Source organism: Galleria mellonella, unplaced genomic scaffold, assembly GCF_026898425.1.
Source record: "Galleria mellonella isolate WM207_F2 unplaced genomic scaffold, CSIRO_AGI_GalMel_v1 utg93, whole genome shotgun sequence".
Classification (NCBI taxonomy): domain Eukaryota; kingdom Metazoa; phylum Arthropoda; class Insecta; order Lepidoptera; family Pyralidae; genus Galleria; species Galleria mellonella.
This window is the reverse complement of record NW_026442176.1, coordinates 5,275,678-5,297,692: the sequence shown is the minus strand read 5'-3', so window position 1 is coordinate 5,297,692 and position 22,015 is coordinate 5,275,678. Positions and strand designations below refer to the sequence as shown.

Below are 22,015 nucleotides of genomic sequence, written 5' to 3'. Positions count from 1 at the left end.
CAAAGATAGATGTAACGGTAAACCCAATAAACGTTCACAGACGCTTCTCGATTTACATCATTTGAATCTAAAATTTGAATAAAAATTGTACGCACACAGACATACGGCATTTATATTATAATATTTAATATATTTCCTGTCCGAAACGAATGTACGACTTTCTATTGTGTTCGCCAAATATATTTAATTCGTTCATCATTAGGACCAACATTGGACCAACATTGGACCAACATTTGGCAGCTTACGTTCACATGTTAATTTATATGTAAATGCATGTAAAATTTATGCATTATTAATTATGATTGTAATTAATAATGTCTAATGTTTTCATTTGAATTCGAAACGATGTTTGAGTAATTTAACTTATATTAATATTAATAATTTATTTAATAATAATAAATGTGTTGTAATAAATGCAATGGAATTGAATAATTATTGCAATTTTTAATACAAAATTATGTCAAAAACTTAATGAAAAACGGACAAAAAGCTGAATATGAACATTAAACTATGACTTTCAACTGTTAATGCATACATACATACATATCTGTCACGCCTGCCTCCCATTAGGGTGGGCAGAAACAATGGAATCTCTTAATTCAATCTACAATATATACATTTTCAATTATCATAATATATATTTTTAAATAGGTATTTTTGACATAAATGTAATTACAAAAAAATATATGGAATAAATTAATTTTTTTACATGCAGTAAAATCGAAATCATATCAGCCGATAACTGTCTTCTGCTGAACATAGGCCTCCCCCATAAAGGGAGATTTTTGTCAGTAGTTGCCACACCTGGTAAACGAATTGACAGCCGCTGTTACACTTTGGCAATATTTAAAGAGATAAGACCTTAAAAATATAGCCATTTAATATGTCCACCAATAAATAGTACAAACATTGGTCGCCACCACCAACATTGGTACGAAACGCGAACCATTTCAATAGCCGCCATGAATAATTCATATTGAACTAAACACCAACAACAGTTGGATGTGCTTTTATTTATTCTCAATTAGATTTATGCATCCTAAAAATAATTCGCCACTTGCCACACCTGCCGTAATTTCACGTTTTATGCCACAATAAAAATGCAAAAGTACTTAAAATAGTTGAAACTGTATAACTCGCAATAAATTCTGTGCATTTTATACTCTGACGTATTAAACTTGGTCCGTTATTTATGGGTTTATAAATATCATTGCAAACTGAGAATAGATAGATAGATAGATACATAGACAATTAATTTTCATTACTTAAAGCACACAAATTACAACACAAACATACACATAATGTAAAAGAATATGGAATGGAAAAAGTGGATGTTACTGGTATGTGTGTACACTTAGTATATGCATGTGTGTCTGTATGTATATGTGTCTGTATGTATATGTATGTGTATATATGCATATCTGTGTATATGTATGTATAAAGATATAAGTTTAGTATATAGGATTAGGATATAAGTGTATAATTGTTTAAAAAGCTGTATGTACAATGAGCGTAAAGCTGCACACAAACTGCAATGCAGTTTCGCAGCACTAAGTATATATACTGTCTATGTAACTGTTACTAACTTGAAATAAATTAAAAAAAAAGAGATAAAAGAATGAAAAAAACAAAAAAAAAGCAACAAAAAAAAAAAGTAAAATATATAAAACAACAATTTCCCTTCCTTCATGCGTGTGCCACAGTAACACAAAATGGTCACAACTCAGTTTATTGTTTTGCCCTTAAAAGAGCAAAACAATAAATTATTACAATAATTCAATAATTGAAACAAGTTCTTTACAATGCACTATAGGGATCAGTTTCATCAAGATATGTAATATAGGTACAAACTTTTTCATTAGTATTGTTTTAATAGTTTCAGATTTAAAGGAAAGTTTTTTTTTTTTATACCACTGAGGTGGAAAACAATCATACGGCGTATCTGACAGTAATCAGTTACCGTAGCCTATGAACGAGTGCAATGCCAGGGGTATTACGTGTGCGTTGCTTACCCTAAAGAACTCTTTACCCCCCTTTTGAAGAACCTCGTTTTTTTTTTTTTTTTTTTTTTTAAAAAACAGGGGGCAAACGAGCATGCGGCTCACCTGATGGTAAGTGACTACCGCCGCCCATGGTCACCCACAACACCTACGGCATTGCAGGTGTGCTGCCGGCCTTTTAAAAAGGAATAGTAACTAGCACATCTTAGTAAGTAAAGCTTTAAGAACATTCAAATTTAATCAAATTTGAAAATATTGAAATAACTCCAAGAACAGACAATCAATGAGGAAGATAGATTCTTGATTGGAGACCCCGAACGGGCAAACGCAGTGTAGGACGACCTTCCACTAGATGGAGTGACGATTTCTAATGCATTGCAGAAAGTCAGTGGATGCCGGTGGGTCAGAACCGCTCCTTATAGCAGTCTATGGAGGAGGCCTATGTCCAACAGTGGACACATAATGGCATGCTGTTAATGTATTAGTCTGTGAAGGGAACAATAAAGAATTTTCATTCATTCATTCGTATATTTTACGTTTATTTTACAATTTCCATTCCTGATTTCTTTTGTCGCTCACATATTTTATTAACGCACGCACACAACTGCGAGGATTTTACGTTTTCCCTTTTTAATTATTTTTAGCGTCCCACCGGCCAGTTAGGCTGTTACGACGTTCTAAAATCATTCTTATTTCATTTCGAAAGAGTCGACTTTCCAAGAACAAATTCAAACGTATGAACAAAAAAACATGCACGCACGATCCCGTTGCGTACGAAGTATCCGAACAAGATTTCGGAAACACCCGAACAGTATGGTGAGTACGCACGGAACGGACTCCTCGACTTTCCCCCGGACAGTCCCCCCCTTCCGCTCTCCCCTTTGCAGCCGTAATTTATCAATTATTGTTTATTAATTCATCATCACCGTCATTTCAGCCGTTAACTGTCCACTGCTGGGGGGAAAGGGATTGTTAGTAATGGGATCTAACTGACCTATTGTCAGCAATACACCTAATCAGTTCGACCTCCACACGGTTCCCCCTGGAAACCATCGTGGTTAATTATAGTGGAATTATAAGAAATATATTTAAAATTTCTCTTCCATACTGAAATGTAGTTTATTTTTTACACAATTATTTTAACAAACACACATATAGTTAAAGGGTAATAATAAACTAATTAAAATATGTAACAAATATGTCATATATGTATTATATGTAAAAACACGTTATATCTAAAATAATATTTATATGTAAAAACATGTTAAAAATATGACTTACTCTTGGAAGTAAACTTAAAAAAAAAACAACTTTCAGTAAGACACACATACAACAACACAAACACACACACAAAATTTCAGCGCAGCCGAAACCGAAACTAAGGCCGAAAGTACAAATTCTGGCCGAAACTAGCCGAAACCGAAACCGAAAGTTCGGTCGGACACTAATAAACATACACATCCAAGTACTTAATAGCACACATGCAACATTCAGATAATCGTTTAGATGACAAGAAAAGTACCAAAAACAAATACAGTAAACCTAACAAACATTAACCCTGTACACGGTCATGCCTTTTTTTTATAGTCGTGTAAGCACTGTGTATAAATACTAGTTCGGTCCCCGGCTCGGCTCGTCTGTTACGGAGCACTCAGACAGGCGTGTTCGTTCATTTTGTAGTCATTACGCCACGACACATTTAACTCCGCTGCTTTGAAGTTAATTAAAGTTGAACTTAGAATACATTTTAATGAGATATAAAAATAAATAGAAATGTAATTAAATTTTATGTATGTATGTATACATTATTCAATGCTCGGAATCAACATTAAGTATAGATTATAAATTAAATAAATCCTGTTAAGTATTACTCGAATCCAAGATCATTACTATAATTCTAAACGTGTACCTATTCTTTACCTTTTTAATGCCCCACAGATAATAACAGAGCAAGAGAGAGATAAACTAAATGCATGTAACGTTTATTGATTTAACATAAACAATATTTATTTACGAGTAATTTTAATATATATATATATATTACATATATATATATATATATATATATATATATATATTACATATATATATACATATATATATATATATATATATATATATATATATATATATATATATATATATATATATATATATATATATATATATATATATATATATATATATATATATATATATATATGAAGATTCTCTAGTGGTAACCTTGTACAGGCGTAATTTAATTTAAACCTACTGCAACATTCAAAAAGTTGTTATCTCTTGAAAAGAGCCCGCAAGAAACTGAACAGTTACTCTTTTAAATCTTTATTGACATTGTATGTATTTATTTAAATATACTATGTTTAAATTTATGGGATCGCCAATATAAGGATACAGCGAAGCATTTCAATACAATTCACTAGTGGATTAAGGCATTTAAACGCAGCCACAACATGTTCTGAATCTAAGAAATATAAATTAAATAAATTAAAAAGAAAATTGATAATCGATTAAAAACTAGCCACGTAATTGCATAAGTTAAACATTAAAAAAAACATACGAGTTTAGATCTTACGTCTTTTGGATATCCAACTTTAAAATTAAGGAAATATTTATATAAAAAAAAACATATAATGAGTCATTGTCGTGTTATTCACAGTTGGGTACCGCGAATTAATTTGGACATACGGCTGTAAAGTGATTTGGTATTGAAGTTCGATGCCCCTCAATCTCGTCTAGAAACTTGTGGACATATGTGTGTATAATTGTTCAAGTCGAATTGACATTCGAAGGCCTTCCAATGACCTTGGATTTTATGCTTTAACCACCTGCAAAAGAAGATGTTATACGAATATGCTCAACACGTACCTTTTTTACGTATTTTTTTATGAGTACCTACTAAACATTTATAATAACAATGATCTTTATTATTACGGGCTAAAATGACCTAATTTGTAACATATTAAGTGAATTTTCTCCGTTTTGTTTTTAATTTAGAAAGAGTTACATTTGAGCTTTACCATAATTAATTTTCGTGACGATTTCCATTGTATTTAATATAGGTTTAATATATATTTTGATTATAATTTAAGATATTATCATTCCTTATTATAGATATTATTATCATGGGCGAAACAGTATACTCTGTTATGTCCACGGTACTGCTCATGTCTATAGGCGACGGTTACCACTTTCCATCAGGTGGGCCGTCAGCTTGTTTGCCATTCTAAGTTGTATAAAAAAAAATATTAGTAATGCGAACTACCAGTCACATATACAATATACCCTATTAGGTCGAGCTCCACGTGGTCCCATCCTGGAAACCATCGTGTTGAGTTCCAGATGTATTCAGCACGATGGGCTAACTGACCTGCCTTCTCATTCTCACCTATCATCCCTCACTGGTGCCCCGCCAGCGTACACCGTTAGCGCAGGCGGGGTTACCATTCCATTATCATCCATTAAAAAAAAAAAAACTTTATTTATGCTTACCAATAGAGTGTGGTACATCCTCTGTAAACTGTAAGTATTATTGTATAAAAGCAGTCTAGAAACTTGTCACTAGAGGGCAATACCCTCACTAGAACAATAAATCATAAGTAAGTACTCTTTGATTGTGCTTCTTTAATTCGCACATTAGTTATTAGTTAGTTTTATCTCGACAATTAGCTGTGAGCGTTAAAATAACGACAACTATGACTGTGAAGTTCGGTAAATTTAAACGCGTTCACAAAGAAGGAAATTGTAATATCGCATATATTTTTTGTACATATCTCTGTTAATTTTGAACCGATATCGATAAGTTGTAGATTAACCGACAAAATTTACTACACTATATTTACTGTATTGAACTCATTTTTTTTTTAATTTATATAAAATTTTATTTACAGTGAAATTATTTACATATGGCGGGCTTAACACCCCACGATGTTCTCTACCAGTCAACCATTGAGCAAACCGAAATTCTTTATATTTCGTTAAAAACAATTTTTGTTTATTTTCTTTACCATTATTGTCATATTAGCTATTAACTGCCCACTCCTGAACATATGCCTGTCCCATAAGGGAGTTTGCCAATAGTTGCCACCTTTGTCAAGCGGGTTGGCAACCGCAGTTAGATATTGGTGACGTTTCAAGAAGAATGCTGCTACAAATCCCTCGACCATGAAGTTCCCTTAATTGTATTTTACGACACCCATAGAAAGAAAAGGAGTGGCCCATTCTATACCGGAGCCACACGACCTTGTTTGAATATAATATATTAATTAATAACTAGCTTCAAGTATATTGTCCATTTGACCATCTCGTTGCATACCAGACGCACATAAAATGCATATTTTTTTTTATTAATAGCATGACAAGTGACCTCCATACACCATCATTTTTTTTTATACAACTTAGAATGGCAAACAAGCTGACGGTCCACCTGATGGAAAATGGTAACCGTTGCCTATAGACATGAGCAATACCATGGACATAAAAGAGTATACTGTTGCGCCCATGATACCCCCCATGCGTTGCCATTCCTGAGGACTCAGGTATTATTCCTCTGTACCCTGTAAATTTACGCTATATCCCACCCTTTAAACCGAAACACAGTCATGCTAACACAACTGCTTTACGGTTGAAACACGAATGGGACAGAGGTACCCAAGCAAACGACTTTTGTACAAAGATACATCATCCAGAACAAAAACAAACATAATGTTTTCTCATTTATATTACTCGATTTTTTTTTTGTTTATTGCTACTACAATCTTTTGGAGGGAACAATAAAGAGTATCTGTCTCTCTATCTAGGTACTTGATTATTGTTTTACTTAATCGAAAAACATGGAAAAACGTAACCATAAATGGTTATGAGACCGTAACACATAACATGACAATAAAAGAGATCTCGTACAAAGAGTATTGTTCCGCTTTCTGTATCTCGCAGAGATTTCGAAACGTCCTCTGTCATTACTATTCTGCGACCGTCTCGGCCCAACTCCATACTGTTTACAGCCGCCAGTGTTGCCATCTTCGTGTCGGATTTTCCGACTAAATCAAATACAGAAAAAGGGATAGATAGGTTTAAAAAAAGTTGTAATCGGCTAAATCACTATTTAGATGCGATTTAGTTTAACTGTAGTTATCAAATAAAATAAAAAGCCTTAAATGTAATGTTACTTTATATGCAAAATTTACAAAACGTGTTGAAATGTTAAAAAAAATGTTGAACAATGAAAACTGCTGATTTTCACCACCGTACAACCCGCCATAAACTAAAGTTTCATCCCAATCATCTGGACGAGTGGCGGTCTTCCGTCGTGCGTTTTTCAAGGCATTTTCTTCAACGCACAACCTCTCTTTGGTATCAAGTTCCAGCAGCAGTATTTCCGAACCGATACGACAATATAACCTTCAAGAAAAGAGCAAAGAGAAAAAGAGCCTTTTTAAAAGGCCGGCAGCATACCTGCAATGCCGTTGGTGTTGTGGGTGATTATGGACGGCGGTAGTCACTTACCATCAAGTGAGGTACATGCTCGTTTAAAAAAAATACATTATTTGGGCATAGATATTGTTTACAGCTCTAGAACTTAACCCTTTTATGCCATTTTTAGAGGCATATATTGTTAATATAACTTAATTTAAGACTAATTATAAGTCTAGAGACTAAATTAGAATTTAAACAGGAAAGTGAAAAAAGAGATAGATCTAGCCTAGATAGTGCTAAGCTGGCAACACTGACATCGGCTCTATTCACAAGTCGTGTACCACTACGCATATGGTCATTACACGTAACTAACATTATTTATTGCCGATAAATCTCCAGCGGCTCATTAGCCCGTGTGTGGGCACCTTTATGGCCGCTCGACCTAAAAGGTGTTTACATTTTTTATTTCTTTACGCCGCCATATTGGAAGGGTTCAATGGAATAGTGAAAAATAATCTAGAAACATTGCTAGAGGTGTTATGAACATGACGTAACAACGACTTTAATTGTGTAGAGGTTTAACTGTTTCACTTTCCGATGGTCATAGGTTCAATCTCCGCGCGATACTTGTACGCATTTTCTAGAAGCTCTTGTTTTTATGTATGACAATGAAGTGGTAGCCCCGTCTGCGCTAACGGTATACGCTGGCGGGGCACCAGTGAGTGATGATAGGTGAAGTGAAAAGGCAAGTCGTGATGAATACATTGTTATAATTATATATGTTTATATTATTCAGACAATATTCATCGCTGTGTGGTCCCAGCATAGAATAGACCACCCCTTCCTTTCCCGTGGGTGTCGTAAGAGGCGACTAAGGCAGGACGAGGGATGGGCAGCAGCGTCCTTCTTGAAACATCTTCAAAGTCAAACTGCAGTTGTCAATCCACCTGCCAAGCGTGGCAACTAATGGCAAAAACCCTCTAGGGGAGGCTTATGTTCAGCAGTGGACAGTTAAAAGGCTGGTATGACGATAATGATATAGTAAAATGTGTTACATACTTATACACCAGAGGGAGACTTTGTACAAAAGTCGATTGCTTGGGTACCTCTGTCTCATTCGTGTTTCTACCGTGAAGCAGTTGTGTTTGCATGGCTGTGTTTCGGTTTGAAGGGTGGGATATGGCGTAGATTTACCGGGTACAGAGGAATAACACCTGAGTCCTCAGGAGTGGCAACGCATGGGGGGTATCATGAGCGAAACAGTATACTCTGTAATATTCATGGTACTGCTCATGTCTATAGGCGACGGTTACCACTTTCCATCAGGTGGACCGTCAGCTTGTTTGCCATTCTACATAAGTTGCATAAAAACAAAATCGGTACCCTGTAAATTCACTGCCATATCCCACCCTTCAAACCGGAACACAGCCATGCAAAAACAATTGCTTAACGATAGAAACACAAATGTGACAAAGGTACCCAAGCAAACTTTTGTACAAAGTCTCCCTCTGGTATATGTCTGTATTAACAAGGACCTTCATTAAACACTGCAAACTAAACAAGCACATGGCCCAACTAGGCTTATGCCCAAAAAGTGTTTGCAGATTTTGTCACAATGAGCAAGAAACGCCGCAGCACTTAATTTGTGGCTGTAGCCCACTCATACATAAACGATATATTTCGTTTGGAAAACACACACTATCTCCTGAGGAGATAAAAACATCGCTACATAAACAAAAACATCTTAAAATTCCTATCATTGATAGAAATTGGCAGCTGACTTAAAAAAAAGTCGAGCACGAAAGATCATGAAAAGGTTGCAGTGTCACAAGTTTTTTCTGACTGAAAAAGCCAGTCTTTCAGTAACAATAAAAATAATAATAGAATCGAGACTTTAATAAGTTATTATAATATTAATAATAAATTCTTACTAATGTTAAAGTCAATAAATGTAAAAGTTTGTTTGCTTATTGCGTCTTGGCATCTTTTTAACGACTCGACCAATCGTTATAAATAACGTAGTAATTAATATAAAGAAAAAGTAGGCTACTTAATATCCCGGTCAATTAATATATCTCAAATAGTTATTGTGGGCGACAAAGGGAACCAGGAATGGAAATTGGAAATATATGTATAATAGTCAAAGGAACTTAGAAGACTAGGGCCGAGAAGGCAAGCCAAAAGGAAACAATAGATTTGCGTGTCAATTTCGAATTTGGTAAATAATAAAATATAGCTATAAATAATATATGTGGCCTGTACTCCACAGTTATTGTGGTTAATCATCACTACATAGTATAAAACAAAATCGCTGACACTGTCTGCCCGTCCCTATGTATGCTTAAATCTGTAAAACTACGCAACAGATTTTGAAGCGGTTTTTTTTAATTGATAGAGTGATTCAAGAGGAAAATTTATATGTATAATACATGCATAATATTGTAGAGAAACACTGGTAAATTTAGAGGTTTCTAATGTGATGTCGTAAATAAACAATTTTTTTTTACACTTACATTGCAAACGCTGGCTGAACCCTACGAGGTAAATCAAAATAATGTACTACAGTTTTGTACACCTTAAAGAGGTCAACAAAAAAGTCCGCTATGGTATGTCTATCTCTTAAGGATAACCCACAATAACCATTTTTAATCCTTTACATTTTACGGAAAAAAATACTTATTTACGAAGTGATTTTAAGCAATACAGCTTAATTTTTTATCCAACTAAGTACCTTAAATACATTGTCCATTTAATATAGATCAATATGGCCCTTTACAGCATGTAATTTAAATGAATAATTCCAAAGATATTGCAGATTTAAAATGCAGGGAGATAGTAGCATTCTGTAGTAGGTAGGTATATTTAGTATCAGCATTGCACCCGTGCGAAGTCGGGGCGAGTCGCTAGAATAATATATTGCAGAAGTCGCTGATAAAAACTAGTATCATAATCTATTTTTTTTTTCTAGAATCCTAATAATTTTTTTTTTTTTTCATTTCATTTGGGAAACAAAGAATTTCTTGTTACACTTAGTATATGAGTATACGTATTAATAACATAGAAATCAGCAGCTTCCACAAATAAATAGAACATATTTGACATTTAATAGAGAGAAATACCAAATTATACTTACTCAATAGTAAAAAGTAAGACAATATGGCAGATATAAAGGAATTAGGTAACTATAAACATATAATTACGTGTAGATAACTTCTCTAAGATATTTTCTCTGAATAATAACATAGCGTCGTTCTATCGCAAAACATTCCTTAGAGCAACACATACAAATAATTTCCCATCCAGCATTGCTAATAACAGCGAAACATTTGAATCGTCGCCAAAAAACAATTATATATGAGTCACGACAACCATGTTTGGATATCTCCGAATTTAATTGACTTAGAAAATGGTTGGAATAAATACTCTTTCTAGTTTTATTTTGTCTCGCAGAGCGGAGTGTCGGCGGGGACGATTTGAAAGCAGCTTTGTTTCCGCGTAAATATATCTTGAACAGAGTCGAACAAAATAGAGGTGGCAGTGTGACGTTTTAGGAAATTAAATTTAATACTTAATATCCGTAAGAGATTTATAAAAACTTACATTTGGAGCATGCCATTATATGGGTGTGAAACATGGACAATGACGCAAAAGGAAAGAAAGATGCTTGAAGCATTCGAAATGTGGACATGGAGGAGAATGGAAAAGATATGCTGGACAGAAAATGTAACTAATGAGGAAGTCTTGAAAAGAGTGAAAGAGAAAAGAACATTAATAAAAACAATAGAGATTTATTCTAGAGGCAAAATGCTGAGCCACCTTATATGACATGACGATTTTTCACAAAGGATAGTAGAAGGAAAACTAGAGGGCAAAAGAGGATAAGGATAAGGACCGAGGAATAACTACATGGGACAGGTAAAGGAAACACTAGGTGTCATGCCGTATAGAGAGGTTAAAGATATGGCGTGGGATAGAAATAGAATGGATAGAAAAATACTTAAATTTGAGGTTACTTTAAAAGAAAGAAGGAGAGAAATAAAAATATTTATTTCCTTCTTTCTTCTTCAGATACAGCCACCTCTAAACGGCAAACGTCCGTGTACAATGAAACAATAGTGGAGACCGAATTTTTTATTGGACAAAACTGTAAGTTCGGAATGTAGACTGTACCGCATAATGAGCGGCCGAACCGGCCAGAATTTATTACGAGCTGGATATTTCCGAGAAGCTACTGAATTATTCGGCAGGAGGTATGCCGGTTCGGTTCCCGTGGGCCGATGCACAGTTATGTTGGCTATTCTTACGTAACTACGCGAAAAACGATGATCATACGAGATTAAAAGGAAGCATTCAAATCGTTTCATAATAATCCAGAGTAATAATTTGATCGTCCTTATTTTATATAACTATCGGTATTTCTAGTTAAATTCGACTGATATTCTTTTTATATATCTTTATTTTGTATTTTTATGATAACATATTTTTCATTTTATGTTTGGTTTGTCATCATCCATCATCATATCAGCCTTTACTATAAGTTCTCATGATCTCTCCACCATAAGTTTCCTTAGTCGCCCCATACAACGCCCACGGGAAAGGATGGGGTAGCCTATTCTAAGTCGGGATCCCACAGACATTTATTCCTATAGTGAGATAAAAGTTGAATGTGTAACGTGAAAGCAGTATTTTTAACTTATGCATCGTATTCTATACTTAAAATTCACAAAACGGTTTCACTCTCTCTGCTCATTACTCTATTGTCCATTGCTTTGCATAATAGACGTTCAAAATTGTTACAACAAGAACAAACTATGTTCTCTTATTGCTCAATAACTAATATCGCTATTATATACTTTTGTAATACTGTCATATCATTACCAGTATTGTTGATAATAAGTTAAAATGGTTAAAAACAAAATAATAAATATTTATTACCGGTATCCACGTAATCTATCGACATACATATATCGCAATCACAGTAATTCTTAATCACACAGGTAATAAACATATTATTTTAATAGCAGATGAAATCATCGAATTGTTAAAATATTTTAGGATATAAAACCAACGCAAAACAATCATCGAATTACTTTAAAGCCAAATGAAGATGCCGCATACCAAATAAAATTAAATTGTGCTTTACCTAACTGTACTTAATAACGGATTAAACCAAAGCATTTAACTTAAAGGCATTAACATAGTTTCATTATTGTAAAATATGGGTGCATTTGAACTTAAAATTACTGCAATATTTTATTTATTTATTTAATTATTCTTTATTGACCACATTACAAAAAATGTCTGGTACAAAAAGCGGATTTAATACTATATAGCATTCTCTCGCAGTCAACCTTTGGCAAAACAGAAATTTTATTATGTGGTGAAAGAAATTACAACACATACAATGGAGAACTACCGCACATTATGCTTATATAAATATACATACATGAATACATTAAACAAATATTACATAAATATACAAATATATAATACAAATACATACATACAAATATAAATATACATATATAAATATACCTACATACTTACAGATTATATACGATAACACAAATAAACAATGATAGAGATCAAAAGTGATGATGATGAAGATGATGAACTGCTTTCACAGTTTTTTCAAAAGATATTCTTCTCTTAAAAATAAATTTGTTAGACAATTGTCATGTCCATGGGTAGCGCATTCCAGAGTCGTGAGACCTCAAGAGGGAAGGAATTGGAAAGAAAATCAGAACGATGCAGAGGAATAGAGAGAACAAGAGAGTCGTTAGAACGAAGTTCGCGTGTGTGAGAATCACAGAGATATTTGAATCTACATTTCAAGTATTCTGGTGATAAGGGACTAGTGAGAAGAGATAAAATGTTGCAGAGCAACCTCAACTGTCTACGTTTATAAAAAATTACTAAATCATCTCAAATTTACTAAAAATCATTTATATTTTTTATAATTTTTACATAGAAAAATTCAAATTAACCACAGCTTCATCATACTAGGCATAAACTATCCACTGATGAACAATCGCCTCCACTTGGCAGGCAGGTTGACAACCGCAGTTAAACATTGTTTTAAGAAAAACACTGCTGCCCACCCCTCGACTAGTAAGTCCGCTTAGTTGCCTCTTACGACACCAACGAGAAAGGAAGGGGTGGCCCTATCTATATCGAGACCTCACGCCGAACATACATACGTACGTCACATATAAATTTGCTGAATATATATCTTCTATTTTATATTCAAATATGCCAGACCAAATTTGAACATATTTATTTATTTATATATTATATATGACAATCTACACGAACATCAAATCTCTAAGACTATCTAGATAGAATGAAGACATCAAATGCATCGCAGGGGGGGAAGGGATTGTTAGTAATATAGACTGAGAATCCCATTGCTAGCAATATACCCAACAACCTCGCGGTTCCCCCTAGAAACTATCATGATTAATTTCTGATGAATTCATCATGATGGGCTAACTGGCCTGTTTTCATTCCCATCTATCACCCTTCACTGGTGCTCCGTCAGCGTATCCCGTTAGCGCAGGCGGGGTTACCATACCATTTTCACCCATCAAAAAAAAAAATGCATCGCAGGGAGTCAGTGGATGCAGGTGGCTCAGGACCGTTCTTCAGCAGAGGACGGTTAATAGCTGAGGTGGTGACATTAAAAATTTCAATTTAAATAGTTTTGGACGCATGTTATAACAACCTTTTTATTAAAAGAGTAATAAGCCAAAAAATATACATCTGTAAATATCTTATTTATAAGGTAGATAGATATAAACATTTTTTATTGTTCCCTCCAAAATATGACAGTACTAAACTTATCATAAATACAAAGACTACACATTTACATATATAAAAACCCATTGTATATTCTATCAGCTGTCCTATTTAAAAAAAAAAAAAACTTCTAACGCACGTGCGACTTGCAACTCTAAACACGTAGACAGTACTGGGGGCGTTGTGTCTTTTGGTTAGTTTAGCGAATCGCCGCGTTTTCCTCGTGTAATAAGCCACAATGAGCGGCTTACAATGCAAGAAAATTATATCAGTGGGTCAGACGGCCTTGGAGTGCGGAACGATGCGCGCGCGCAGCCGCCACGCCCACCCGCCGCGCGCCGCGCCGCCAGCATGGGGAGGGAGGGGAGACTGAACTATATCAATTAATTGAACTATTAATTATGTAAAATTAAAATTTCATGAACGGAAAACGTTTTTAAAATGCACACGAATAATTAATTGAAAGTTGTACCGAATGCGAACCTGGGACTTGATGAATGAATCGTAATTTATCTAGCTTAATAAACTTGGACGACATGTCGGTTGAGATAGGATTAGAATGTGTTATATCCAACGAACTGTGGTGGCTGTGGCCACGTTAATTTAAATTTAAATAAAAAATAGTACCATGTGGGGTCCAAAAATAATGTTTTATCTTTGCTTCAGATTTAGCTTTGCTTATCTTTGGATTTCAGTCAAATACTTTCAATTCTGATTAAATGAGTGAACAAATATTAAAATACCTTTACCGTTTTTAATATTATAGGTACCTATAATATTAATAGAAATGATCAAGTTTAGTAGAAATTAGTAAGATGCCTTCTTGTGTAATGACGGCAACTTAAAAACTCTTGACACCAGAGGGCGACACCCTAATATGGGCAGTAAGTACCTGATAGTGAGATAACTTATTAAATTTCCACCCACTATTTTAATGTTGGCAAAATTTGAATTTACCACCACATTGTTATATACCTGTGTATAGTACTTGTAAGATACAAAAGCAACACGCACGTTTCTAATCCTTACTTTCACGTTTATAATACATATAATAAACCAGAGGGAGACTTTGTACAAAATTCGTTTGCTTGGGTACCTCTGTCCCATTCGTGTTTCAACCGTGAAGCAGTTGTGTTTGCATGGCTGTGTTTCGGTTTGAAGGGTGGGATATGGCGTGAATTTACAGAGTACAGAGGAATAACACCTGAGTCCTCAGGAATGGCAACGTATGGGGGGTATTATGGACGAAACAGTATACTCTGTTGTCTATGGTACTGTTCATGTCTATAGGCGACGGTTACCACTTTCCAGCAGGTAGGCCGTCAGCTTGTTTGCCATTCTAAGTTGTATAAAAAAAATGTATGTTGGCAGTATACCTTATACTGCCTTACCCCATGACTATGAAATTTAGTATACACATACTATATGGGATGGAAAATGATATAGGCTATAAAAAAGGTATAAAAAGGCTACTTTATATTCCGTCAATAAACATAATCTGGTCACATGGGGGGAGGGGGTTGTTAGTAATGTGAACTATCAGTCCCATTACTGGCAATATCGAGGTCCACTCCACGTGGTCCCCCCCGAAAACCGTCGTGCTGAATTCCAGGTATATTCATCACGATGGGCTAACTGACCTGCCCTTTCATCCTCACTTATCACCCCTCACTGGTACCCCGCCAGCGTACCGTTAGCGCAGGCGAGGTTACCATTCCATTATCATCCATTGAAAAATCTGGTCACGTGGACGAAGTCACAAGTAAAAGCTAGTCAATTCAGTAACAATTAATTAAATATCGAAGCGAAATATTTGTTATACACGAATACCTACTCGATAGGTCGATCAACGTCTTTGTTCGCGGTAATTGCCCGTTTACCGAGGTATTGGAATTTTTTAATGGCAACACTGAACCGCCATCACACTAAATGACGTAGGTACTTCTTAAAGCGAAGTCGTTAAAAAGACAATTTATAACACAACCACAATTTCCGATGCTAGTTGCAAATAGAGATAAACGTATAAATACAGATAAAACAAAATTCTTACATTACAACAAGAGTAATAAAAATATCTCTGAATAATCACTACTGCATATCGACTAACTTGTTTTAGGAGAGCTTTATTTTTCCTTATTTTGTAAATAGGAATTATTTAGTAGTATTTTTTGTCTCAAAAACTGTTGATCATATCAATGTAATTAATGTAATGTAAATTAGTTGAAATAATAAAATGCAAGTAAAAATATAGACTCTGTATTCATCCTACTAGGTTCATAAACACTCACATTATATTCGAATTTAAATCTGATAAATTCTAACAAGAATTATAATTATTATTTATTTTTCAAATATAATATTTTATTTTTTTATGAAATCGATAAAATAAAAATAATATCATTAGTATTATAACCCTTCTGTGGTTAGATGGACTGTAACCATGTGAGTCTACTATGAAACCCTAATTCTGAAAATTCAGACTCGAATTTCATGCTTGAGACGGCACACGTTCGTTCCAAAATCGGAGAGTGACACTTAATTCTTTATAATCCATACCACAGTGTCCGAACTTTGGTCCGAACGATCTAAATTATGTCATTTTGACAGTATTTATTTCGTTGTTTAATCATTATTTTGGATAAATATTCCATAAATTGAAAAACAAAAAAAAAATACGTAAGTTAATAATACAAAACGGTAAATATGAATTAGTAGGTACGTTTATAAAAAAAAATGTTTAAATATATCCATCGATCAGACTTCCCACTTAAAGTGCGTGGGCAACGTAAATATGGGCATTTAATTACATTATTTGTTTGCGCGCGAATTTTTCATAGTAACTCCGTTTGTTTTTTAATTTAAAAAAGGAACCAAGATTGCGATCGCGTGCCCGTTTCAATTCTGCCGTCCGTCCGCATACGCTGAGGTCACTTTATTTCTTAGAAAGTCTATGGCCATATTAATTCGCTAAATAAAAGTAGACACATTGCTAAAACCCGTAATTTTATTTATAATCTGTGCTCGTAATTGCACGCGCCGGAACGTGGGTGTGTGATAAATGTTTATCACTTGACAGACAAAAAAACCGTTTAAATAAGTATATTTATGTATATAATTTTATTACTTTTTATAAGTTCTATTATTTCATGTTTCGTCTCTTTCTTACTTTGAAAAAAGTGACAAAAAACAGTAATTATTAAAAATAAAAGTCTTCAATAAAAAATACATTTTGTGTACCAAAAGTGCTTAGACTTTCTGTTTTTAAATTTATCACTTTAGAAATTTAATGCCCTATATTATCATGTTGTAATTATAGTTACAGTTTTTAACGCTAGATGGTGTTGTTTGCAGAAAAATATGTCACGAAATACGACAGAAGGATAATATTTAAATTTCAAAGAACACCTAAAAATTGTTTTCATTTCGTATTTAAAACTGAAGAGTGTCAACTGTTTACGTATAGCTGAATTCCAGTGGTAGTGGTGGTGACTAGTACGTACCTGGTGGGGGTGAGAACGGTGAGGGTGGCGCGGTGGGTCGCGGTCGCGGGGCTCGAGCGCGCGCGCCGCGCTCATACCTTAGCGCCGCCGGCGCATCACCCCACGGCACTCGCGCCGTGCTGCCGACCAAATAAACAAATACTGAACATTTATAAGGATAAGCAAGATAAAGTGGCAACGGACTTATCACATAGCTCGAAGATCCGACAACCGATGGGGAAGAAAGGTTCTTGAGTGGCAACTCGGTAAATGCAATATAAAACAAGCCCCCACTAGATGGAGTGACGACCTCAAATGGCCAAGAGTAAATGTGAAAAAAATTTTTCATCGCTAGAAACTTTGAGTATAAAAAATTTCAAGCCCACACTAGTTTTTTTGTAGTAAAAAAATCAACCTAATCTGGGAAAATTTTAAACTAATTACTGGCAACATTGAATGACCGCGCTCTGCTCTACTTGTATCCAGGGCCGTAAAACATATTAATAAAAAAAAAGCGCTTTGTTCTAATCGTTCTAATTAAGAAAAATCAGTCAAACGTCAAATTACTTGACTAAATATTGACAAGTTTTTGACATGTGACACTATCTATATAATGTAAACATATTATTAAGCTATATATTATTAAAAAAAAATAGAGAATCCTACGAAAATTACAATCATATAAACCAAGGTATTAAACATTTTCCTATTAAAAGCTATTATAATATACTATTTAATCCTTCTATCTACGAGTATTTACCGGTGTAAAGCCAGGGTAGATTACTAGTAATAGATATATTACAAAGTAAATGTAGAAAATAATTTATAAGAGTAATTCATTTACAAATAATCGGACAAAGTACTTGCAATACAGGGTCGGACAGACTATACGCAGGGCCCTCTTCGAACTTTTTTCAATTATAAACATGTAAAAAATACCATGACCTTGACCTAAATTTCTAAACTATAATATTTTTTTTTTATAAAATTAACGAATTAAGTTAATAAAAAATATCGAAAGAAATTCAAATTAACTTTATTTAAATAGACTTGTTTACAAGCACTTTTAAATTGTCTGTATATTGCTAGTTATGGGGCTGTTAGACCTTATTACTAACAATCCCTTTCCCCAATACGTAATATTGTTATCACGTGAAAAGAAACAAAACCCTGTTTTTACCTTAATTACCTAAAATTTAAAACGGAGAAATAAATTTACTAATAATATAAATTCGAAAGCAAGTTTGTTTGTTTCTTGGTGAAATAATTTTTTTTTTTTATACTTCTTAGAATGGCAAACAAGCTGACGGCCCACCTGATGGAAAGTGGTAACCGTCGCCTATAGACATGAGCAGTACCATGGACATAACAGAGTATACTGTTTCGCCCATGATACCCCCCATGCGTTGTCATTCCTGAGGACTCAGGTGTTATTCCTCTGTACCCAGTAAATTCAGGCCATATCCCACCCTTCAAACCGAAACACAGCTATGCAAACACAACTGCTTTACGATTGAAACACGAATGGGACAGAGGTACCCAAGCAATTGACTTTTGTACAAAGTCTCCCTCTGGTCAAAGATGAATTTTCTACTATTATAAATTCGAAAGCAAGTTTGTTTGTTTGTTTATCTCTTGGCGAAATAATGACTCAACTAGTCATTTTATTTGATGTGCACGCAGCATTTAGCATGGATAAAGTCATAGGTTTCTTTGTATCCAGGTCACGCGGGCGAAGTCGTTTGACCTATATTCGAATATCAAACTTCAAATACATATCTAGTTATATGCGTTTTTTTTTATTTTTTAAAAGACAAACATGCCTGATAAGGGGGGAAAGGGATTGTTAGTAATGAGGTCTAATGAGCCCATTGCTAGCAATACACCCTATCAGGTCGACCTCCACGCGGTTCCCCCTGGAAACCATCCTGGTTAATTCTAGTGAAATACGATAGGCTAACTGACCTGCTTGGGGGAAAGGGATTGTGATTGACAATGTGCCTTGTCAGTTCGACATCCGCGTGGTTCCCCCTGGGAACCGTCGTGAACAATTCTTGTTGAATTCGTCACGATGGGCTAACTGACCTGCTTCATCCTCATCTATCATCCCTCATTGGTGCCCCGCCAGCGTATATCGATGGCGCAAGCGGGGCTACCATTCCATTATCACCCATTAAAAAAATAACATGCCTGATCACAAATCCATAAGTATAAAATAATTACAGTACTGTGTCTTTGGGCCCCAATCGAATCCGGCCCTGGATGGGCATCGAACCTGCGACTAAAGGTTACGGCGAGTGTACATTTGAAAGTTGTTTGTCCGCATGTATCCGATATAATCTCGGTGTCGCGTGATCTCTCCTTACGGGGTCACACATTTCGGTTTACCAAAAATTTATGGTCCCAATGAATGGTGATATATGGCCAGTTTCAATAACCTATGTGACGAGTTTCTTATTTCTACGCCCAAAGCTTTTTCGTTCACCATAAACGATTTAACTTTTTAATTTTTATAGAATCGTACCAAAGACATAACTTCATGCATAATTACTGTTACCAAAAAGAATACGAGTTTTTTTTTTAAACGACGAACCGTTTTGTAGATATAAAGATAAACAGCAAACTTTTATGTTTAGCAATTAAAAAGATACAATTACCGATAAAATTAACATAGCATGGTAGAACTCGATAGTATCTATTGCTAATAAATCATTAATACATAATTACAAATACATTATTTCGTTACGATTGTTCCAATTTCAAACGTCTAATTCGGTATTTGAATGCGGACATTCTATTTTCAAATTCAACCCCTAACGCCGGCGCGCATCAGCTGTCACTTTGACAAGCTATCAACGGCCAGTTCACTCAGAGCCATGTCATAACTTATTCAGATGTTTCCACAAGAAAACACAAGGACTGCTAACAAATATGCAGGGGTCTCGCTCAACTGGTTTTACTGACACTGCAATGCTGACTTGATAACAGCAAGGTCAAAACCTTTGCGGAGGCTCGTCCGTAAATAACTCACAAGAAAAGTATGTTACTTTTTTTTTGTGTGTTCCATATTCAATTTCTACACTAGCCTGTAATAAAATTTTATTTTACATATAAAAGTTTGATGAATTTTACAATTTACAATTATTTGTCTACAATAAAGATATTTCGTGACAAAAATAAAACACCAAAAAATTACTGGTAATAAAATTTATGATAAAAATATATAAATAGGTGCTCATTAAATACCACTCAACAAAGACTGAGCTTCTATTGATTTAATTTAAAATTAGAACGTAAAAAATTATATGAATAGAAAATAACACGAAAACACGTATGACGCAGAGCAGGTCGTTACTGGACCTGCGCAATGGTGTCCTGTCTTAAATTCTATTAAAAACCTTCACAGAAACTAATCATTATTTTTATAAATAAAATAACGTCATTTAACTAATATTATTAATGGAAATCAAGTATTTTAAATTAGTTTTTTGTAAATGATGAGAATTCAATGCGCAGGTATATTCTGTTGACAAAAGAAGTACTACTAGGGTTTGGCACTTCCCATTCGTTTTTTACAGCGACGGACAGCTCTATAGAATAATAACATTCTCCAGTAATTAGATAATATACCGCAATGTTTTATTGCAACGCCCTTGCCACTGTTAAATAAGCTTTTCAGGTGAAAATTGCCCACAAGTGAGGACGAATGAAAACTCAGAATACTCACACAACACAAAGGGTCAGTCACGATTCACACGTAGCGTGTCCACTGCGATACACAACACTAAGCAATCGTTTATCGCGCAACCGCCCGGAATGCACTTTTATCTGATTTTTCAGAGTTTTCAGGGAGGCCTGAAGGCTGCGGAGCCGTATCACGGTGACACTTGTCATGTGCGGCGCGGGCTCGGCACCGCTCGGCTAACTTCGCCGCGCTTCGGTCTCCCTCGGCTGTCTCCGCAGTGGCTCGGGTCCTGTCGTGTGTATTGATCTAGCGGCAGGCGCCCGGCGGCCGGCCGCCCGTGGCGCCCCCGCTCGGCGCTAATGAGACCTGATGGGTGTCCATTATTTAGCAGCCTCCAAGACTGAGCGGTACGCGAAATTAATGGCGATTTTATTGATTTATTGCAAGCGAAATTAAAGATTGATTGAAGAGAGATCCGCTTTATCTAATAAAGATTGGAATGTATTTAGCCATCCTGACATTTGTTCCATATAAATTATATGACATAGTGTCCACTGGTCCATTAACAATATTATTAATGGATAATATGGGTTGGGTATAAGCTTTCGAATAGTCACGTGGTTCACGAGCATAAATGT

General features: G+C 34.9%; 1 protein-coding gene across 9 annotated transcripts in view; it reads right to left on the bottom strand.

Annotated features, from left to right (window-relative positions):
* LOC113514058 (voltage-dependent L-type calcium channel subunit beta-2) overlaps positions 1-21,609 on the bottom strand; it is a 204,184-nt gene extending 182,575 nt beyond the window's left edge. For 4 of the 9 annotated variants that reach the window (XR_008253769.1, XM_052902719.1, XM_052902720.1 and 1 more), the window contains exons 1-2: positions 21,420-21,607; positions 17,714-17,832 (exon numbers count right to left, since the gene is read on the bottom strand). Coding sequence is in view for 8 of the 9 variants with exons in the window: in XM_052902719.1 (XP_052758679.1) it covers positions 17,714-17,788 (75 nt within the window). In the remaining variant the exon portion in view is untranslated. Of the gene's footprint in view, positions 1-17,713; positions 17,833-21,419 lie in introns of all 9 variants that reach the window. The other 5 variants (XM_052902718.1, XM_052902714.1, XM_052902716.1 and 2 more) reach the window with 2 other exon arrangements.
* Positions 21,610-22,015: the final 406 nt, after the last annotated feature.